Here is a 22,700-nt window from a genome sequence, read left to right on the forward strand (position 1 = left end):
TCTTGGCTATTGTAAAGAGTGCAGCAGTGAACATTGGGGTGTGTGTATCTTTTTGAAGTAAAGATTTTCTCCGGGTATATGGCCAGGAGTGAGATTACTGGGTCATATGATAGTTCTGTTTTTAATTTTTTAGGGAACCTGCACACTGTTGTCCGTAGTGGTTGTAGGCCTTTGATTTCCTATTGAGAGTAAACTTCAGCATGGTCACAATGCTTCAGTAGTAGCATGCGCTTCCTCACTGTTTAGCACACACGTACTACTGCCCAGGTAGCATTGCACTGGTACTGTGACAGGTTAGTCTTGGGGGTGAGCAATGCTTGGGTGGGGGGTGGGGGAGACTGCCAAGGAGTGGTAGCTGAAACTGTTTGAGACGTGCCTCAGATATTGGTTTTTTTTTTTTAAAAAAATCCCAAGCAGAGAGAAAAATTAACTTATTCCCCTCTAACATTGTTGGAAGATTTAGCTTATTTATTAAAAAGAATTAGCCTGGTTGGGGCAAGTAACTCATTCTGACATTCTCATTTCTTTGCTTTACCGAAGTTTTCACCAGTGGAACTTAAGCCTTCGGTACTAGAGCGGGGGAAATACCTCAGATCTGTGGCATAAGTGTAAAGTACACATTGGGTTTAGAAAAGTTTGAATGAAAAGAAGAACGTAATGTATCTCATGAATAATTTTTGTATGATCACACGTTAAGGTGCTAACATTTTGGATGTCTTAGGTTAAAGAACATGTATTTTTAAAGTTAATTTTACCTGTTTCTTTTTACTTTTTAAAATATGGCCCCTAGAATATTTAAGATCACCGATGTGGTCCATCCTAGAGGAGATCAGTCCTGGGTGTTCACTGGAAGGACTGATGCTGAAGCTGAAACTCCAGTACTTTGGCCACCTGATGCAAAGAGTTGACTCATTGGAAAAGACCCTAATGCTGGGAAGGATTAGGGGAGGAGAAGGGGATGACAGAGGATGATATGGCTGGATGTCATCATCGACTCGATGGACATGTGTTTGAGTAGACCCCGGGAGTTGGTGATGGACAGGGAGGCCTGGCGTGCTGTGATTCATGGGGTCGCAAAGAGTTGAACACGACTGAGCGACTGAACTGAACTGATGTGGCCTGCATTACATTTCATTGGATAATGCTGCCTTAGATAGTTATTTGTTCAATGTAAAGACTGCTGGGTGGGGCCAGCCTCTGCTCTCCTGAATATATGCTTGGAAGCTTGATCCATTGACATTATCTTTGTAGTAGCAAGGGGGTCTGCTGCGTCTGACCCCCCAAGAAAGGGGAGGAGAACAGCAGCACAACTCTCTGGAATTCTGTAATTTCAGTTTGTTCGGCTTGAGTTGCTCCTCGGCATGTGGAATCTTCCTAGACCAGAGATTGAACCCGTGTCCACTGCATTGGCAGGCAGACCCTTAACCACTGGCCTACTAGTGAAGTCCCGCCCAGTTCTTTTTATGAAAGGACTAGTAATTAGGTGCTTCTTCATGCCTTCTCTAAGAAATCAAACACTCTATATATGTGTTTGTATATATTCTGTCTCTCAGTATATGTTCTCACTGTCCCAGAGAACCATGTGAATATACTCTGGTCTATACATACCTTAGTCTTTGGCTACTGCTTGTAGTTATCCTTTACAGCTTCTTAAGATTGTTGTTATGTTAGTCACTCAGTCATGTCCAACTCTTTGCAACCCCATGGACTGTAGCCCATCAGGCTCCTCTGTCCTTGGAATTCTCCGGGCAAGAATACTGGAGTGGCTAGCTGTTCCCTTCTCCAGGGAATCTTCCCAACCCAGGGGTCAAACCCAGATCCCCTGCATTGCAGGCTGATTGTTTACCGTCTGAGCCACCAGGGAAGCCCAGTTCTTAAGATTACTTTGTCTCTATTGCTATTTCAATGACCTAGGCTATTCAGAAAGAGGATTTAAGGTGGTTAACTGGCTTGCCTTCTCCTTCTTGAACATTTCTCTGGGGTGTTCATGAACTTGGGGACAACTCAAATGTCTTGTCTTTAGCTTCTCTTCTTTCTCATCCCAGTCTGAAAAAATTTAAAAACAAAATTACTCTTTTTTGAGTGGGAGAATCCCAGGCAGATCCTTGCTCTTAGGTTTAAACCTGTAGTCTTTTTTAACTTTTTATTTTATATTGGAGTATAACTAATTAACAGTGTGGTAGTTTCTAAATCCGTATTCTTAGAATTAGCTCTCTGTCCTCCCTGAACACCCACATCCCACGTTTTGGTCTTAGTTCAGGTTTACTGTATTCATACCTCCAAGTCCACCTGAAAGGAGTGCCAAGTGGAAAGAAAGGAACTCATATCTGTTGAGCATCTATTGTGTGCTGAGCACAGCTGGATGCTCTAGAAATATTATTTCAGGAGCCCAGAGAGCTGGGAATTATGATCTCTGTTTAATAAGAGAAAGAAATGAAATCTGGAAGTGAAGTAGTTTCTCAACTTCACATACCTCTGGGAGGTAATGGGTTCTAGAACTTGGCATCATGCCCACATTGTCATCTTGGTTTAGAAGAAAGAAGCTGTGATGTGGCCCCAGGGATAGAGATTTGAATGCATATGTATTGTTCTAAACCAAGTAGAGCAAGTGAGAGCCTTTCCACAGCACCTTTTATCCCTAATCACAGACCTGATCCCTATGTTGGATAGATCGTTTCCTCTTACTGGGGCTGGTAGTGACCATATGAACCTTTGGTTTGCAGTTGTGACCCCTGATTCCAGCAGCATGGCCCAATGGAATCAGCTCCAGCAGCTGGACACACGGTACTTGGAGCAGCTCCATCAGCTGTACAGTGACAGCTTCCCCATGGAGCTGCGGCAGTTTCTGGCCCCTTGGATCGAGAGTCAAGATTGGTAAGTCCTTCTCAAGAAACTCCCCAAATTGCTAGGTTTTAGTTTGAGTCAAGAGACATGATCTGCTCTAACTTAACTCTTTGCTTACTATTTCATCTTAAAGCTTATAGTTGCAGGTGACAGGGCAAAAGAGATTGGAAAGTAGAGGTCATTTTAGTCCTGAAAAACACTTTTGCGTTAGAAGGGCATCTGGACAGCTGTCTTTTGGCACATTGAAACATCCTGCTTAGCGGTTCACTTCAGTTCAGTCGCTCAGTCGTGTCCGACTCTCTGCGACCCCATGGACTACAGCACCCCAGGCCTCCCTGTCCATCGCCAACGCCCCAGAGTTTACTCAGACTCATGTCCATTGAGTCGGTGATGCCATCCAACCATCTCATCATCTCTTGTCCTTTCTTTCTTCCCTTTCTGCCTTCAATCTTTCCCAGCATCAGGGTCTTTTCTAATGAGTCAGTTCTTCGCAAGATGTTTTGAAATTGAAAGTAAAAAGTGTTACTGGCTCAGTCGTGTCTGACTCTGTGACCACATGGGCTGTAGCCCGCCAGGCTCATCTGTCCATGGGATTCTCCAGGCAAGAATACTGGAGTGGGTTGCCATTCCCTTCTCTAGGGAATCTTCCCGACCCAGGGGTTGAACTCAAGCCTCCCACATTCCAGGCAGATTCTCTACCATCTGAGCCACCAGGGAAGCCCATTTTAATTTCATTTGCTTGATGAGATTCTCTGCATATTCTGATGCTTCAGGGACATGCTGCAGATGTGTTTTTGTTTTTTTTTTAATCTGAATGATAATTTTGTCATGGATTAAAAAAGGTTTGGGTTTGTACTTCTGATTCCTTTTCATTAAAGAAAAGAGATACAGAGTCAGAGAAACAGACTCATTCATAGAGGAGATAGGGATTCCCTGGTGGCTTAGATGGTAAAGAAACCAACTGCAATGCAGGAGACCTGGGTTTGTAACCCTGGGTCAGGAAGATCCCCTGGAGAAGGAAATGGCAACCCACTCCAGTATTCTAGCCTGGAGAATTCCATGGACAGAGGAGTCTGTCAGGCTACAGTCCATGGGATCACAAAAGTTGGACACGACTGAGAGACTAACACTTGGTCGTGGAGGAGATAATGGTATAGAATCCCAGCAACTCTTTCCTTCACTTTAATGTATTCAGATCCAGCTTTTAATTTTGGTTTAATTCAGGCCCCTGACCTAGTTTTCCCAGAATTTGGTGAGGAAACAGAAAAGTGATTCAGAGATGTTGGAAATAGGCCATCCTAACCTGAAAGATGGATGGTTGGATGGCATCATCGACTCGATAGACATGGGTTTGGGTGGACTCCGGGAGTTGGTGATGGACAGGGAGGCCTGGCGTGCTGCGGTTCATGGGGTTGCAGAGTCGGGCATGACTGAGCGACTGAACTGAACTGAACTGAACCTGGGATTGGTTATTTGTACTGGAAATCTGACCATAGAGTTGACTGAGAATTTAAAGGAAAACAGCATATCTGATCATTCAAAATTTGGTAAATATAGAATTATGACAGTTGCTGCTGCTAAGTCACTTCAGTCGTGTCCCAACTCTGTGCGACCCCATAAACGGCAGCCCACCACGCTCCACTGTCCCTGGGATTCTCCAGGCAAGAACACTGGAGTGGATTGCCATTTCCTTCTCCAATGCATAAAAGTGAAAAGTGAAAGTGAAATCGCTCAGTCGTGTCCAACTCTTCGCAACCCCATGGACTGCATGCAGCCTACCAGGCTCCTCCATCCATGGGATTTTCCAGGCAAGAGTACTGGAATGGAGTGGGGTGCCATTGGCTTCTCCGATGACAGTCGCTAATAGTATCCAAAATAATTGCTGGTAATTTTAAAATCAGTGACATTTATGATTGCTGAGTAAGATGCATCTAAAATGGTGAGTGGGTTAAAGCATCAGGTTTGCCTTGTTTTTCCCTCCTTCTTGATGGTGATTTCGAGTGCGTGCCTGTGCATGCATGAGCGTGTGTGTGTGTAGGTTTCAGAATCATTCTTTATCTTTATCTTCCTTTTTTTAGGGCATATGCGGCCAGCAAAGAATCACATGCGACTTTGGTGTTTCATAATCTCTTGGGAGAAATTGACCAGCAGTATAGCCGCTTCCTGCAAGAGTCCAATGTTCTCTATCAGCATAATTTGCGAAGAATCAAGCAGTTCCTTCAGGTGTGATGAGAAACTGAACCTGCAGAGGAGGGTTTTAGCTTTCTTTCCTGAAAACGTTTCTTTTCTCACTAGGCTAACTAATAACCTATCTTGTACTTTAAATCCAAGGAGAAGTTACCAGCCCTTTGAGTATTATTGCTTGAAATTTACTTCGTTGGTTCATTGAAATAATAATGTGTTTTTTATGTTAATTATATTAGCATGTTAACAAGTTACAAGTTCAGATGAATAGGAAGATGGCTCTCTTACTTTTCAGTGTCAAAAGCTTGGACACCATAATTGGATACTCCTTGACAAAGTCAGTCACCCCTCTGTAAGACCAGGATAACTCACTGTCCAAAGACAGACAACCAAGCCTACTCTCACTGCAGTACTGCTCATCGTGACTGCCTTTCTTCTTCTTTTCGTCACTTCATCTCCTACTGACTGTAGCCAGGCTCTGATGCTCTGTGGTCCATGTAGTAAATGTTAACACTTTCCCTAGTTTACGAGGAAGTTAGCTTTAAGTTAGCAAAGTTCGGTGCTCGCTTCGGCAGCGTATATACTAAAAATAAGTTAGCAAAGTTCGGTCCACATCTCCTGAGTCTGCTGCTGCTTTTCATTCTTTGTCTCCCCACTTACAGAGCAGATACCTTGAGAAGCCAATGGAGATTGCCCGAATTGTGGCCCGTTGCCTGTGGGAAGAGTCCCGCCTCCTCCAAACTGCAGCCACTGCAGCCCAGGTGAGGCCTGGGAAGAAACAAGCGCTGTTGACATGTGCTTCCTTTGTGTGAAGGAAGATGCCCTTGCTTTTTGACCTCCATAGTAGTGGGTGTTTGGGGGTTTTGTTTTGTACTGTAAAAATAACTTTCTCAAAAAAAAAAAAATAATAACTTTCTCAGCATATAGAATGCATTCTCCTTTTTAAGAAAGACTTTAAGTAATAAAACATTACAGAAAATTACAAGGAAGAAAGTTTTAAGAAGAGCTGAAAGGTCACTCGCTCCTCTGTCCATTTTTTCTTCCCAGGAAAACCAACATTAATAGTCTGGAATATATCCTTTCATAACTGTCTCTAGGCTCCTATAAACTATAGAAAACACACACACACACATTATATTTAAATTGGTTTGCTTCTCCACATCTTGCATTCTTTTGTTTAATTACATCATGTAAATCCTTCTAAGTCAAGTAGTTGAAAGCTAACTCACTTTATTTGCTGCGTAATATTCTGTAGTACATATTTGCTATAATTTATTATTGTCCCTTCAATAGACTTCATTTCATTCTGTTTTTTTTTTTCTCCTCCACTAAAAACACAGTGCCTCCCTATATATCTTAATATATTTATGCTGTTTTCTCTTCTACAGATTTCTAGGCATGGGATTGTTAGATCAAGGGGTATGTGCATGTGTATGTAAAATATATAAAATTTTATAGATAGTTCTGGGTTGCTTTCCCCAAATGCTGTAACAGTTCACACTTGCACCAGGAGGAATGACAATGTACTATTCTTGAGAGCCACCTTGGGGGTGGTTTGAGATTGAGTCATTCAGGTTCATATGTATTTCTCTTTGTGGTTAAGTTTGAGAATAACCTCCCTAGAGCTAGAGATACAGTTAACTTAGGGGATAGAGATTATATGACCCTACAGGCCCATTGAGGGACCACATATTGATATATGATAGTCATATCCATCTCTCTAGATCATCTAATCTATTATATATCTATGTGTGTCCTCCTGTGTGCTAGTTATTATGACACCCTGCTCTAGAGGAGGTTGTGGTCGGAAACAGAAAATCAAACAACTTTATAATGCAGTGGATTTTCCAGGCAAAGGTACTAGCATCGGTTGGTATGCCCCACTCCAGGGGATCATCCTGACCCAGGGGTCAAATTCTCTCCTATGCCTCCTTCATTGGAGGTGGGTTCTTTACCACTAGCACCACCTGGGAAGCTAATGAAAGATATACAAATTATTAAAATATATTTAAAAAGGTGAAAAATCTTGATTTAACCATAAAAATATATTGAAAAAGACTTAAAGAAATTACACTCTGTATCCCAACAAAAAAGCTAATAGGCCAGATAGTTTAGAAATTTTAACAAACTTTTGTGGTACAAATTGTTCCATTATCATTTAACTCCTCCAAAGTGCAGGGGAAAAAGAGATGAGATTGAAATAATGCTAATATCAAGACCTAAACTACAGTGTAAATAAAGCTTATTTTATGAGCTTGAAATAATGCTAACATCAAGACCTGAAAGAATGTAAATTTTAAATGGTTAGGATTTTTTTTGGGAGTCTGTTAATGTAATTCATTAAATTAGTAAATTAAAGAAGAAAAATTGTATTTTTGTTAGATGACAAAATTTAGTGTCAATTCTAGATTTTAAAAAGTAAAGAAATTAACAAAAAAAGAGAAAATTTGTCAGAAATGTGATACACAATGGTGAAACACTAAAGTAATATTGTTAAAATAGTTACAAGATTGAGGGTACCTCTTGCCACTGATATTTTTCTGAAAGATCACGCCAAATGCCAATGTAATAAGACAGAAAAAGGGAGTGTAAATGTTGGAAAGTAAGAGACAAACTTTAAATGAGACAAAACAACACAACTATTGGAACTAACAAGAGTTCAGAAAAGTGATTGTGTTCAAGGTAAATAGTTTAAGAATCAGTAGTTCTCTTATAAATAGTAGCAATAATGTTTCATTACATGCAGATGTAATGGAAGATCAGCTTCATAACAGGAAAAACAAATGATATGATATGCATATGTTATTGATATGTGTGAAAAAATGTCTGGAAGGATACATTTGTTATTATTGTTTGGTTGCTAAGTCATGTCCGACTCTTTTATAACCCCATGGACTGTAGCCCCACCAGGTTCCTCTGTCCATGCTATTTCCTAGGCAAGAAAACTGGAATGTGTTGCCATTTCTTTCTCTAGGAGATCATCCTGACCCAGGGAACAAACCCGCCTCTCCTCCATTGACAGATAGAATCGTTACCACTGAGCTACCTGGGAAGCCCCAAAAAGATATGTACCAAAGCATTGATATTGTTGGTTATAGGAGACTTTCTTCTTTTCCCTGAGGGTTTTTTTGTTTATTTGGCTGATTGGTTGGTTTTTTTTTGGCCACGCTGCCTGTGGGATTTTATTTCATCAACCAGGGATTGAACCTACACCTTCTGCAGAGAAAGCACAGAGTCCTAACCACTGGACTACCAGGAAATTCCCGAGGTGTTTTCTTTAATAACCTCTAATTGGGGAATTTTTTTTTTCTTTTTCCCTTCTTTAAAAAAAACTGTGGTAGCATACACACAATGAAATGTACCTTTTTAACCCTTTTTAAATATACAGTTCCATTAGTGTTAAGTGCATCACATTGTGTACTTCTCCAGAAATTTGTTCATCTTGCAAATTAAATTTCTATACCTATTAAACAATAACTTCTCATTCCCCCGGCATCACCATTCTACTTTCTGTCTCTATGAATTTGACCGTTCTTTGTTGTTGTTGTCCAGTTGCTAAGTTGTGTCTGACTCTTTACGACTCCATGGACTGCAGCATGCCAGGCTTCTGGGTCTTTCTCTGTCTCCCGGAATTTGCTCAAACTCATGTCCATTGAGTTGGTGATACCATCCAGCTGTCTCATCCTCTGCTGCCCTCTTCTCCTCCTGCCTTCAGTCTTTCCCAGCATCAAGGTCTTTTCCAACAAGTTGGCTCTTCACATCAGGTAGCCAAAGTATTGGAGCGTCATCATCAGTCCTTCCAATTCAGGGTTGTCTTCCTTTAGGATTAACTGGTTTGATCTCCTTGCTATCCAAGGGGCTCTCAAGAGTCTTCTCCAGCACCACAGTTCAAAAACATCAATCCTTTGGCACTCAACCTTCTTTATGGTCCAACTCTCACATCCCTGCATGACTACTGGAATAACCATAGCTTTGACTAAACAGTCCTTTGTTGGCAAGGTGACGTCTCTGTGAATTTGACTGTCTTAGGTACCTCATTTAAGTGGTAACATACAGTGTGTGCCTTTTTTGGCTGGTTTATTTCTCTTAGCATAACATCGTTAAGGCTTCTCCGTGTTGTAGCATGTTTATCCAGAATTCCCTTCCTTTCAAAGGATGAATGCTATTCACTGTGTGGTTATATCACATTGTGTTTATCCATTCATCTTTATCCAAGTGTCAGTGGACACTTGGGCAGCTTCTACCTTTTGGCTATTGTGAGTGATGCTGCTGTGAACATGAGTGTGCAATAAATTTTTTTTTTCTTTTCAAAGAGAAAAACGGGGACTTCCCTGGTGGTCCAGTGGCTAAGACTCTAAGCTCCCAATGCAGGGGGCCCGAGTTCAACCCCTGATCAAGGCACTAGATCCCACATACTGCAACTGGGTGTTCGTGTACATCAACAAAAAGATCCAGCATGCCGCAACTAAGACCATGTGGCGTGCCAAGTCGCTTCAGTCATGTCTGATTCTTTGTGACCCCGTGGACGTGGCCCACCAGGCTCCTCTGTCCATGAGATTCTCAGGCAAGAATACTGGAGTGGGTTGCTGTGCCTCCCCTCCAGGGAATCTTCCCGACCCAGGGATCAAACCTGTGTCTCTTACATCTCCTGCTTTGGCAGGCAGGTTCTTTACCACCAGCGCCACCTGGCAACTAAGGCCAGGCACAGCCAAATTAATAATTTAAAAATAAAAGACAAAAATAGAGCAGGAACAAAGAAGAAAGAACATCTAAGTCTAACTGAGAGAATCGGAGAAGGCATCGAGAAAGGAGAGGTCATGTTTGAGCCAAGACTCAAGGCTTATCAGATGGGCATCAGGCAAATGGTATAGAGAGCACACCATAGGCCGAAAGAAGATCATGTTCAAACAGGGAATCGGAAGCATGTGTTTTCTTGGGAGAAGTGTAGAAAGTTCAGCAACTGGCTGGTTAAAGGAAGATAAGGCGGTCAGAGGGCCACATCGTGAGAATCTAGTTAGTCATGCCCCAGTTTGGCCCCAGAAGAGCAGTTTTACCACAGGGACTTGGGGCCAGGCTGCCTGTATGTGAACCCCAGCGCTCCGCCACATGCTGTGTAACCTTAGGCAAACTGTTTGCTCTCTTCTCCTCCATTGGGGAAGATAATTGTACTGACTTCATAGAATTAAATTAGTTCCGACATGTAAAATGCATAGAACAGGACCTGACACATGCATGCAAGATAAATGTTAACTGTTTTCTGTTGCTGCTGCTATTGTTATCATCAAGTCTGTTCAAAATGGGGCCCACTAAAGAATTTCTTTTTTTTTTTTTTGGCTGCACCACACAGCATGCAGGATCTTAGTTCCCTAACCCGGGATCCAACCTATGCCCTCTGCAGTGGAAGCACAGAGTCTTAACCCCTGTACCACCAGGGAGGGCCCTCCACTAAAGAATTTTATGTAGAAAGCTGGTATGCTCAGATGCAGGTGAGGGGGTAATACTCATCATTCAAGACTCTGAAGTAAGGGCGGTTAGCAGATGGCACTTGTCTGTGCATCACTAGGGTTTGCTGTTTGTGGAGAACTTTTATGTTTGCATACTGTTCCGTAGGATAAAAATAATCAACTTAAGCCAATTTGAATAGAGGCGCCAACTTACCATGGGAGTTAGAAAAGCAGGAAGTGTCCCAAGGATGTCCCCAGTTGTGTTGATCGGGGCTGGCAACCAATGCCCAGGGCCCAAATCCAGCCTGCTGTGTTGTTTGTTTGTTTAAAATTGAAGGCTAATTACAATATTGTTTTGGTTTCTGCCGTACATCAACATGGATCAGCCATTGATACACATATATGTTCCCTCCCTCGTGAGCCTCCCTCCCACCTCCCATTCCATCCCAGCCCTATAGGTTGTCACCGAGCCCTGGTTTGAGTTCCCTGAGTCATAACAGCAAATTCCCACGGGCTATCCATTTTATATATGATAGTGTGTGTGTGTCCCTGATGCTCTCTCCATTCATCCCATCCTCTCCTTCCAATCCCCCTCCCACCCCATGCTGTGTATTTTTGCAAATGAAGTGTTTTTGGAACTCAGCCACCCACGTTCACCTGTGCACCGTCTCTAACTGCTTTCATGCCACCATGGCCGGGCTGCGTATTTTATGACAGAGACTGCGTAACCGACAAAGCCAAAAAAATTTACTGTATGGCCCTTAGAGAAAAAGTTTGCAGCCCCATGCTACAGAGCTAGCTCAAGCCAGGTCTCACTGTTGTTTCGTCTGTTGACATGGTCTGGCATATGCCCACCTGTCTTTTGTGGGTAAAGCCCTGGGAGACTAGTGGGATGTGGTCCCTTGTCTCCCAGGGCTCTCTGTCTAATTGGGTAATAGGTGCACAAACACGTCAAGTGAGAAGAACGTAAAGGAGGATGTTGAAGTTGAGTAAGGTTTCATAGTGGAGCAAAAATATTTGTACTGAGTTTGGAAGTGAATGAGTTCAGGTGTGCCAGTCTGAGTGAGGTGGCGCTAGTGGTAAAGAACCTGCCTGCCAATGCAGGAGACATAAGAGACTCAGGTTCGATCCCTGGGTCGGGACAAGCCCCTGGAGGAGGGCATGGCAACCCACGCCAGTATTTTTGCCTGGAGAATTCCATGGACAGAGGAGCCTCGTGGGCTACAGTCCAGAGGGTCACAAAGAGTTGGACACGACTGAAGCAGCTTAGCACGCATGCATGCACGCACACAGTTAGGCTGAGTAGACAGGCTGCAGGGAGTCAGTGTGGAAACTTGCTGTTTGCAGAGAAGGGTGGGGAGTTTGCGGTGACTGAAGCACAGGGAGGGAGGGTTTAAGTTCTACTTGGATTGTGTGAAACAGCTGTCTGTGCTGGGCTGAGATGCTTATAGCTGGAAGCAGGGGGGCACCGTTTCTGTGGGTGATAACTGATCACATCCGTTTTCCTTCTTTAAGTGCAGTGCCAGTTTAGAAATAGATCTGGGAGGACTTCCCTGGTGATTCAGTAGTTAAGACTCCTTGCTGCTAGTGCAGGGGGCACCGGTTCAACTTCTGGTCAGGGAATGAAGATCCCACATGCCATGTGACACAGCCAAAATATAAAGAAAAAAATTTTCTAAGAAAAGAAACAGACCAGGAAGTTGACAGCAGATGAAACAATCAGCTGTATTGTTGGTAAACAGGACTGGAAAGCATGACTTGGATGGATGACTGTAGGGGTTTTATTTTTATTTATTTGTGTGTTTTAAATTTTTTTAAAAACTTATTTTTATATCAGAGTATTATTAACAAAGTACAGCAAAGTGATTCAGTTATATGTGTATATATATATCTGGGGCTTTTCAGGTGGCTCAGAAGGTAAAGAATCTGCCTGCAGTGCGGGAGACCTGGGTTCAATCCCTGGGTTGGGAAGATTCCCCTAGAGAAGAGAATGGCTGCCCACTCCAATATTCTTGCCTGGATAATTCCAGAGATAGAGGAACCTGGTGGGCTGTAGTCCAGGAGGTGGCAAAGAGTTGGACATGTCTGAGCAATTAACACTTTTGCCTTTGCACTTCATACATGTATCTATTCTTTTTCAAGTCTTTTCCCATTTAAGCTATTACATAATATTGAACAGAGTTCCTTGCGCTATACCGTAAGGTCCCTGTTGGTCATCCATTGTAAATACAGCAGCTAATCCCAAACTATTTATTTATATTGAAGTATAGTTGATCTACAGTGTTTCAGATGTACAGCAGAGCAACTCAGTCTCTTCTCCAGATTCTTTTCCATGATAGGTGATTATAAGATATTGATTATAGTTCCCTGTGCTGTACAGGAGGTGCTTGTTGTGTAGAGGCCTGTTGTCTGAGTCAGGTCTTGGGGTGAGAGACTGGGTTTGCAGGACAGCACTGCCCCAGCCATCCTTTTGGAGCTTTAGAGACCACATGCGAGTGATACCCCCTGAACTCAGACACATAGGCCTCTAGAACTGCTTCTAGAAACCAGGCCCTGGCTCCTGCCCTAGATGTGCCCCGGGAAGGCAAGAGTGGGAGGAGAGAGCCACCAGCTTAAGGGCTGGGTCTTCAAAGATCTCTGTGTGGGCAGTCTTTCTCCCAACCTCACTGATTCAATGAGTCACTCCTGTGAAGAGAGTTATATAAGAGTGGAGGTCGCCTTCCTGGGACTTCTAAGGGAAGTTTATATTCTGTGGGCTTGGACAGGGTCCAGGAAAAGGAGAGAATAGTTCCCTCTAACGGTGGCGTGTTTCACTCTGCTTTAGAGACTTGTGGTAGCAGTGTGGAGAGCAGATTGGAAGTGAGAGAGACTAGAGGCAAAGGGATCAACTGCTGGGGCTTGAATGGAGCCAGTGGCACTGGAGATGGATTGGAGAGATTACAGAATACAGAGCCAGGAAGACCTGGCAGCTCAGTGTGAAGTCAAAGACAACTGAAAATTTCTAGTTTGGAAAACTGGACTCTCAATTCTTTTCCACCACACTGTCTTGGTCACTGCAGCTTTTACATGGTCTTTGATGTCCTCTTACTTTGACAGAACTTGTTTGTAAGTTGCATGTGCTATTCAACCTTTTCGAGGCACCAGCCATCACCTTCCCTTCTCCCCCATGATGATCTCTCTTGATTGGGAATTTTATTATTCTACGGAAATGTGTTAAAACCTTCATGCTTTTTTTTTTTTTGGTTGTACTGCATGACCTTTGAGATCTTAGTTCCCCAACCAGGGATCAAACCCTCACCCGTGCGGTGAAAGTATGTATACTTAACCACTGGACTGCCAGGGAAGTCCCCCTCCCCCTGTGCATTTAAACAGGCATCCAGCATCTGCTTTCAGAGTTTGTCCTGATTAAAAACAAAAATGTATACATCCTTAACCTGGAATGAGTTTTTGAAGGTAGGGACTGTGTCTTAGGTTAACATGTGGTCTCTGAGTGCAGTACATAGAATGAGTTTATAGTATGGCATCCCTGGTGGCTCAGTCAGTAAAGAATCTGCCTGCCAGTGCAGGAGATGTGGGTTCAATCCCTGGGTCAGGAAGATCCCCTGGAGAAGGAAATGGCAACCCATTCCAGTCTTCTTGCTTGGGAAATCCCATGGACAGAGGAGCCTGGCAGGCTACAGTCCATGGAGTCACTGAAGAGTCAGACACGACTTAGCGACTAAACCACCACGAGATTAAAAAGCTAAGGGCATGAGGAAAAGTGTGAGAGCTTTCTTGGCCTGCACTGACAGCCCCTGGAGAGCAGTGGGTGCCGTGGGACCGCCCCTCTCCTCACAGCGGCAGCAGCTCAGGCCAAGCAGGAAGGGTCACGGAGGAGATGGAGACCAGACAGGGATATTCTTCTCCCGCTATTTCCGGCTTTCATGTGCACGTGCTCCCTGTTTTGGCAGCAAGGGGGCCAGGCCAACCACCCCACAGCCGCCGTGGTGACAGAAAAGCAGCAGATGCTGGAGCAGCACCTGCAGGACGTCCGCAAGCGTGTCCAGGTGAAGCAAGTCTTGGGCGGGAAGCCTTTTCTTGGGGAAGCGTCCTGTGGGTCCCGTGTGTAGCTTTTGTGAGGTTGTGGCTTTATTTGAATCCTACTCAGAAACTTTCTTTTCTCTTTCCCGAGGGCAGTCCTTTTTTTACTTCTCTTGTGGTTGGTTTGTTTGAAACAGGATCTAGAACAGAAGATGAAAGTGGTAGAGAATCTCCAGGATGATTTCGATTTCAACTATAAAACCCTCAAGAGTCAAGGAGGCAAGTGCATATTAGAGACATTAAAATCCCCCATGTAAAGTGAGTTTGTGTTACTGGAGTCTCAGAGCTGGCTCATCTTGACTCTGTGTTCAGACTCAGGGGAAGGGGCGCTCAGGGGCTGCTGGCGGTTAAGGGAGCCCAGTTACTGAGGCTAAGCGTATTCCCTCAGTTCACGGAGGTTCTCCTTCCTTCTCAGACATGCAAGATCTGAATGGAAACAACCAGTCGGTGACCAGGCAGAAGATGCAGCAGCTGGAACAGATGCTTACTGCCCTGGACCAGATGCGGCGCGTAAGAGCAGTGGACCCCCTCCCCCTGCCTGGCTCACTCACCTTCGGGAATTGGGCATCTCCGGGAAGAACTTGCCTGTTTCCTAATCAGTTCCTTCTCTGGAATTGACCAAAGACTGTGGTTAGAGACGGTCTGGGGGAATGTTTTCTGACTTTGTTTTTTTGTTTCCAACCAGAGCATCGTGAGTGAGCTGGCGGGGCTTTTGTCAGCGATGGAGTATGTGCAGAAAACTCTCACGGATGAAGAATTGGCTGACTGGAAGAGGCGACAACAGATTGCTTGCATTGGAGGCCCTCCTAACATCTGCTTAGATCGGCTAGAAAACTGGTATGATAGAGAAGAGACGTTCCCCCTTTCTTTTCAGAGAGCTGTGCTAAATCATGGTCAGAGCAGCATAAAGAGTTGCTACTGTATTTCAGTAGAGAAGGGCATGGCAGCCCACTCCAGCATTGTTGCCTGGAGAATCCCATAGACAGAGCAGCCTGGCAGGCTACAGTCCATAGGATCATACAGAGTCAGATACAACTGAAGCGACTTAGCGTGCACATACTGTATTTCAGAGGTGGGATTTCAACATACTCAAATTTAGTCTAAGGGTTAAAGCTTTTTACTTTATTTGGACAATTTTTAAAATGATAATGTGTTCCTGTTGGCTATATTTTAAATATATTTTGCTAATTTAAAGTTTTTGGTTTAATTGTTTTAAATTTTAGTTATTCTAAGACTCCCAAATGACATGTGCTCTTTATAAGAGAAAAAAGTTCAAATACAGAAAGTTGATAAAGAGCAGAAAAGACTTTAAAAATCAAATCATAAAAAAAAAAAATCAAATCATGCAGAGGTACTTAAACATTTGGTGACCGTTAACTCCAGACATGTTATTATATATACATATACAAAGATATAAATCCGTACATTTCACATTTGTAGGATCATTCTCTATATGCTTGTCTATAATCTGCTCTTTTACTTTGATTCACTCAGAAAATCATGATTGAGCACCCTTGATGTCCAAGGCCCGATACTCAGTATGTTGCACCAGCTTAAACTGGGAGAAACTTGACCTGACAGGGACCCCGGATACACAGAGCATGAAATTGGAAATTTAGGATAGCTCTACAGGAGAGGCCTGTTTTGTTCATCTAACTAACCCCGAGCTTTGCTCATTGATTGAAAGCAGTTTTAAATGTTTTCTGATCAGGGAACCAAATAGCTTTTAAGTTCTAGGAATGTATTGAGATGTTTCTATAACATCTTATAGGAAAACCAAGCAAACATTTTGGCCAACCCGGTAGGTGCCAGAAGGGAGTCTGTGACCTCAGGAGTCCTGGTGCTGTCCTTCTCCACCCCTTGCCTTCTACTCTCTCTCTTTGGGGTCTTTACTAAACTAGCGGGGGACCATCAGAGAGAGCCACTGATAGTCTCCCTCCTTGGGCGCAGACTTAATCAGCCTTTGTCTCCCTGTCTACTTTTTCTATATGCATGTTACCAATATTTGGAAACATAATGTCGCATCTGGTCATCCGTGGAAGGTGAGGTTTAAAGGGCTCCTGGGGATTGTGCAGTTCAACCCTGTCTCTCAGCCAAGGGGACATCAAGGCCCACGAGGGTGAAAGAACCTGGCCAAGCTTGCAAAGACAGTGAGGAAGAGAGCTGTTCAAACCTATCATTTTGGGCTGTCAGATATCCTGCGTTTCCCTAGTCCTCACATTTGGTACAAAAACAAGTTAGGCTGAGGAAAGTGAGCACCAAATTCCATATTTTGTATTCTCTGTATCTGGGTTCTAATGTGTTAATTTTCCATTGGTTACCTCATTAATGCCTCCTAGTGGTGTAAGTTTTGGCATGTCTTCCTCTGTGTCTGCTTCCTCCTTTGAAAAGTAAACTTTTAGGAAGTGAAATGAAGGTTGCTCAGTTGTGTCTGACTCTTTGTGACCACATGGACTGTGGCCTGCCAGGCTCCTTGTCCATGGAATTCTCTACGATAATACTGGAGTGGGTAGCCGTTCCCTTCTGGCAGGCCAAAGGTTAGGACTTGGCACTTTCCTGGTGGGGATCCTGCAAACTATGCTGCATGCCCCCCCCCGCAAAAAAAGGGCAAAATAATTTTCCCTTTTCTAATCTAGTGCCGCTAAACAATGTATTTAGAAATGGTCAATTTTATGCTACTCACATTTTCCCATAATGAAAAAAATGCCCCTTTCTTATGTCAGATGACTGCATGAGAATACCTGTGGTATTATTCCCTTCCCCTTCTCCAGCTCATTTATATACACCCAGAACATATAACCAGGAACATCCTTATTTATTGGCAGGATAACCTCGTTAGCAGAATCTCAGCTTCAGACCCGCCAACAAATTAAGAAACTGGAGGAGCTGCAGCAGAAGGTTAGCTACAAAGGGGACCCCATTGTACAGCACCGGCCAATGCTGGAGGAGAGAATCGTGGAGCTGTTTAGAAACTTAATGAAAAGGTAACATAGAGCCCTTGCCTGTTTCCCCCATCACCTCCCCGACCAATGTTCTTGAACGAGAGCTTGGTCGACTTCTGAGGAACAGGACAGGGACCAGCCCACTGCATCATGTGTGACCCACTGACTTTCTCTGTCCCCTCCAGTGCCTTCGTGGTGGAGCGGCAGCCCTGCATGCCTATGCATCCTGACCGGCCGTTAGTCATCAAGACCGGTGTCCAGTTCACAACTAAAGTCAGGTGGGCTGCGGCACCTCCTCTTCTGATGGATGTTGTATCAAGGGACACCCTCAGGGCCAGAACAGAGTTGGTGGGCAGGGTTGTTCTTTACAGCCATCGCAGGCAGTACTGTGATGGATAGGGAGTTTTTTGGCGAAATATCAACTTGCTCTTTGATCGTCCTGTCAAACGCTAAAGAACAGGAATCTTTCTGAGGTTACTTGGATATATTCCTATGATTTGGTCCCACTGTATTCCTGATTCCAGGCCTGATGTCTCAGGTCATAGCATCTCCATCTACCATGCAAAAGGGGCAGAATAATGCCAGTTATCTTCTGTTCTTTGAGCCTGCTTTTTCCTGAGCATTTGAAGGGGAAGAGTAAAGCTTAGTGATAATAGACGCTAAGAGGTCACAGGGCAGGTGGGTGGGGGACCTGCAGATAGAGCATTCCTTTCCCATTCAAGTCAGAACAGGTAAGCTGGGGTTTGCCCTTCTGCAGTGAAATTTCCCTCCTCAGAAAGGTTGGTAGTACGCTGTTGGGTTTCCGGTCTAATAGAAAGAATACCAACTTAAGAGCGTGTATTCCTGTAATGTTTTTCATGAAATGGCTTTCATTATGCTTTTGTGTGTCTCTCACAACTTCGTCCAAGTTCTTAGTTCTTAGGCTTTTTTTTTTCAGTCCCTTTTGGCCTGAAGGGGGTGATGCTTGACTTCAGATGAAAGGAAGCACTGGCAGGAAGAAAAATTTGGGATTATGACTCATCTCTTTAGAATTGAAGAGTTATGAATTTTAGATTCAACTAGAAGTTGCTGGGGGAGCCTAACGGCTGTTTTTTTAAAACTGGATTGTTTTCCTTTGCTCTGAAACTCCCCCCCCCCTTTTTTTTTTTGACATAGATTGCTGGTTAAATTCCCTGAGCTAAATTATCAACTTAAAATTAAAGTGTGCATTGACAAGTAAGTACTCTTTATCTTAGCTCCTTTTTTTTTCTTTTCTTCAAATGAGGGACAGAGAAATGAGAACTTTGATAGACATCATGTGAATTTAGAGGCTTTATCTATATTCAGAGATCTTCATTTTTTTTTTTAAGTTTTCAAAAGCCTTGCTGTGCATTGTCATTTACGTGCCTGAACAAAACCACGAAGCTGGCAGTAGCGATTTGAATTGTGATTGCCATTGTGACCTCAAGTCCCTCTTTCTTTGTTTTTTTACTTATAAATGTAACTTGTGCATATTATGTAAAATTGAGAATATATGGGAAAATTGATTTTAGTTGTTGTTCCACGCTTTACCACATAATGGAATCCTCTTCCATATTTGACAGTACCTTTAAAAAAATTAAAATGCACTTACCCTCTGAAGACATTAGAAAAGAGAAAATGTAAGTGATATAATTATTCATCTGGAAATTCCATGAGAATGAACTAGAAAATAGTTATGAAGCCAGGGACTCGAGGAAGGTGATAGGTTTCATAAATGAGTAAGCAAAAATTAATGACTTTAACCATAAATTAGCATAAAAAAATCACCTTCTCACTAAAAAAAACTGTCCATCAGAATAAATTCTAGATGTATCTTAAAAGCATAGGCAAGGACTTCCCTGGTGGTCCGGGGTTAAGAATCTGCCTGCCAGTGCAGGGGACACAGGTTTGATCCCTGGTCTGGGAAGATTCCACATGCTGAGGGGCAACTAAGCCTGTGAGCTACAACTCAAGAGTAGCCCCTGCTCACCACAACTAGAGAAAGCCTGAGCACAGCGACAAAGACCCAGCACAGCCAAGAAATAAATAAATAAGTTAATTAATTAAGATTTTTTAAATGAATAAGCAAATGTGTAATGTAATGGTGGTAGAATGGCAACCACTTTTGGAGAACAATTTGGCAGTTTCCTGAAAAGTTAAACATGCACCTATCCTACAACCCAACCACTCCACTCCTAGGTGTTCATCCAAGAGAATTGAAAGTGTATGTCCACACAAAGGGTTGTACAGGAATCTTCACTGATAAATGAGTGTCCATGAGTTTGTGGTATATCCATGCAAGGGAAATACTACTCACCAACAAAAAGGAATAGAGTATTGATATATATAATACACGGGTAAATCTCAAAATAAATACACCAAGAGGGAGAAGCCAGACCGAGAAAAGAGAGTACATACTTTATGTTTCCATTTATATAAAATTCTAGAAGTGCAAATAAATCTATCATGACCAAAAGCAGATCATTGGTTGTCTGGAGACAGGTATGGGTGGAGTGTGGGACTGGGGAATGGGTTGCATAAGGGAGGTGGGAACCTTGGGGATGAGGGATTGACGAATACGTTCAGCCTCTAGATTGGGCTGGTGTCACAGGTGTGTGTGGTATACATCTATCAGACCTCATCAGCTTGTGCATTTTACATATGCAGTTTATTATTCATCAATTATACGTCAAAGCTGTGATACAAATAAAGAATATAAAATAAATAAATACAGGCTAGACATGAGGGAAAACTTTCTGATAACGGGGACTTGATTTAAGTTCTAAAATGTGATATATGGGAGGTTCCCACGTGGTCTAGTGGTTAAGTCTCCAAGGTTTCACTGCTGAGGGCCCAGGTTCAATCCCTGGTTGGGGAACTAAAGTCCCACAAGCCAAGTGGGCCCCAAAAGACATAAAATGTGATATATGAAAAAGATATCTTCTAAATGGTTTAAAAGTTGATCCATTTTAATCTATAAACTCCCATGGAATGCACTATCTATTAAGTAGTAGATATTATTAATTCTAAAAGCATAAGTGGATATATAGCAATGGAGAAGGACTTTTAAAACAGTACTAAAATAATTTTTAAAAGAAAACACTGAGAAATGGTGACTATGTAAAAAATGAAATACTCAAAAACATAGTTAAAAGACAAGGAACACGCTGGGAAGAATATTTCTGGCTGTATCAATGGGATACTGTGAGTTGCAGGTAACAGTAGACCTTTATAGAAAGCCCAGTGTGGCTTCAGTAATGAGGAAATTTGCAACCCAGTATAACTGGAAATGCAAAGTTAGAGCAAGTTCCGGGTGGTGAGATCAGTGACTCAATTCCTGTCACCAAGGATCCAGAACCTTCCATTTCTCTTCTCTGCTACCACAAGTAGCACGGGCATTCTAGAGTGCCCTCTGGGTTGCAGCGTGGCTGCTTGTAGTAAAGGCCACCTGTCTCCTTGCTGATGTGCAGCTGAAGCTACAGAACATAAATCCAGCCTGAGGGAGAATTCCTTCCCGGTCTGATTGAGACAGTGTGGGTCCTGTCCTCACTCGTGGACCACTGCACTGTGCATATGCTCAGTTCTGTGGGCTTAGTGAGCAGGATCCCCTGGAAGTGGGAATGGGAAAGGATACTTGATGGAGTCAAGGTTCTGTTAGGAAGAGGGGAGTAGAGGTTGGGTAGGCAACCAGCTGTGTCTTCTACTTGAGCATGTACAGGGATGTCAGATTTCACATACACTGTGTAATTGAGTCCTTGACAGAAATCCCCAGGAGAACAGCAGTTTTTCCATCCGAGTAAATGATAGGTGTTCAAAGTAGACTTTCGAAGAGACTCGGGGCCTGTTTTATTAATGCTGGTTTATGTTCTTAACAGAGACTCCGGGGACGTTGCAGCTCTCAGAGGGTAAGTTCAGCATACAGGCTTCCTTCTGTTCTGTATAATCTAACTTTGTCCCTGGCCATTCGGTCACGTATGTGGTTGGTCTTTTCCTCCTGTGATTCAGGTCCCGTAAATTTAACATTCTGGGCACAAACACGAAAGTGATGAACATGGAAGAGTCTAACAATGGCAGCCTCTCAGCGGAGTTCAAACACTTGGTACATGGGAGAAGCCGGGGCTCCCTTTCGTCAGGGCCTCTGGCAGGGAGAGGGGCTTGGGGAGGGGCTCAGCTGACAGAGGATGCTCTTTGCTTTTCTTACAGACCCTGAGAGAGCAGAGGTGCGGTAATGGGGGCCGAGCCAACTGCGACGTAAGTTCTGTTGGAGATGATAGCTGAGCGGGAGAGAAAAAGCGCCTCCATGGGAACTTCCCTGGTGGTTAAGACTCCATGCTTCCAATGCAGGGGGTGTGGGTTTGATCCCTGGTCAGGGAACTAAGCGGAGAAGGCAATGACACCCCACTCCAGTACTCTTGCCTGGAAAATCCCATGGATGGAGGAGCCTGGTAGGCTGCAGTCCACGGGGTCACAAAGAGTCGGACACAACTGAGTGACTTCACTCTCACTTTTCACTTTCATGCATTGGAGAAGGAAATGGCAGCCCACTCCAGTGTTCTTGCCTGGAGAATCCCAGGGATAGGGGAGCCTGTGGGCTGCCGTCTATGGGGTTGCACAGAGTCTGACACGACTGAAGTGACTTAGCAGCAGCAGCAGGGAACTAAGATCTCACATGTCTTGCAGCCAAAATACTGAAACTTTTTATAAAAAGAAAAGAAAAAGAGCCTCCTTACTGCCCAGAAGTAGAGACACCTACCTGCTGTTTCATCTGTAGTCACCGCCACCCAACGCTTGAGTAGTCACACATGCCTTGGAGGAGTTCTCTGGCCCAGCGCGTTTCCTTGATTGTCTGGAGAGTTAGCTCATCTTTAAGGAGTGTAAAGTCCCTTGCCCACACCCTCTTGGTAGAAAAGGAGCCTTCCGCCTTGCCTGGGGCTTTCCAAATTCCCCTTTGAACTTGAGTGCACTGACACGGCTTGTTTCAGCTTTTGGTGATCTGTTTTGGTCACTGAGGTGGGATGGGTTTCAACACATCCAAATTAAACATTTTACCAAAAGAGAAACAGCAAACTCTCTTGTTCTTTACCCACCTTGTTTCTTCTCTGCCTCCCATTGACTCAGATTCTTGGATTCTTAGTGTTAAGAATAAACTTAAGGGAATTCCTTGGTGATTCAGTGGTTACGACTCAGGGCCTTCACTGCCGTGGGC

General features: G+C 43.6%; 1 protein-coding gene across 4 annotated transcripts in view; it reads left to right on the forward strand.

Moving 5' to 3' along the window:
• Nucleotides 1–22,700, forward strand: part of STAT3 (signal transducer and activator of transcription 3) — a 71,289-nt gene that overhangs the window by 36,606 nt on the left and 11,983 nt on the right. For all 4 annotated transcript variants that reach the window (XM_043468411.1, XM_043468420.1, XM_043468412.1 and 1 more), the window contains exons 2-14: nucleotides 2,724–2,874; nucleotides 4,923–5,067; nucleotides 5,691–5,789; nucleotides 14,423–14,518; nucleotides 14,690–14,771; nucleotides 14,968–15,062; nucleotides 15,238–15,389; nucleotides 17,378–17,536; nucleotides 17,680–17,772; nucleotides 18,650–18,709; nucleotides 21,370–21,399; nucleotides 21,500–21,593; nucleotides 21,698–21,745. In XM_043468411.1, the coding sequence (XP_043324346.1) occupies nucleotides 2,747–2,874; nucleotides 4,923–5,067; nucleotides 5,691–5,789; nucleotides 14,423–14,518; nucleotides 14,690–14,771; nucleotides 14,968–15,062; nucleotides 15,238–15,389; nucleotides 17,378–17,536; nucleotides 17,680–17,772; nucleotides 18,650–18,709; nucleotides 21,370–21,399; nucleotides 21,500–21,593; nucleotides 21,698–21,745 (1,281 nt within the window). In that variant the 5' untranslated portion in view covers nucleotides 2,724–2,746. The remainder of the gene's footprint in view (nucleotides 1–2,723; nucleotides 2,875–4,922; nucleotides 5,068–5,690; nucleotides 5,790–14,422; nucleotides 14,519–14,689; nucleotides 14,772–14,967; nucleotides 15,063–15,237; nucleotides 15,390–17,377; nucleotides 17,537–17,679; nucleotides 17,773–18,649; nucleotides 18,710–21,369; nucleotides 21,400–21,499; nucleotides 21,594–21,697; nucleotides 21,746–22,700) is intronic.

Source organism: Cervus canadensis, chromosome 1 (assembly GCF_019320065.1).
Source record: "Cervus canadensis isolate Bull #8, Minnesota chromosome 1, ASM1932006v1, whole genome shotgun sequence".
NCBI lineage: Eukaryota > Metazoa > Chordata > Mammalia > Artiodactyla > Cervidae > Cervus > Cervus canadensis.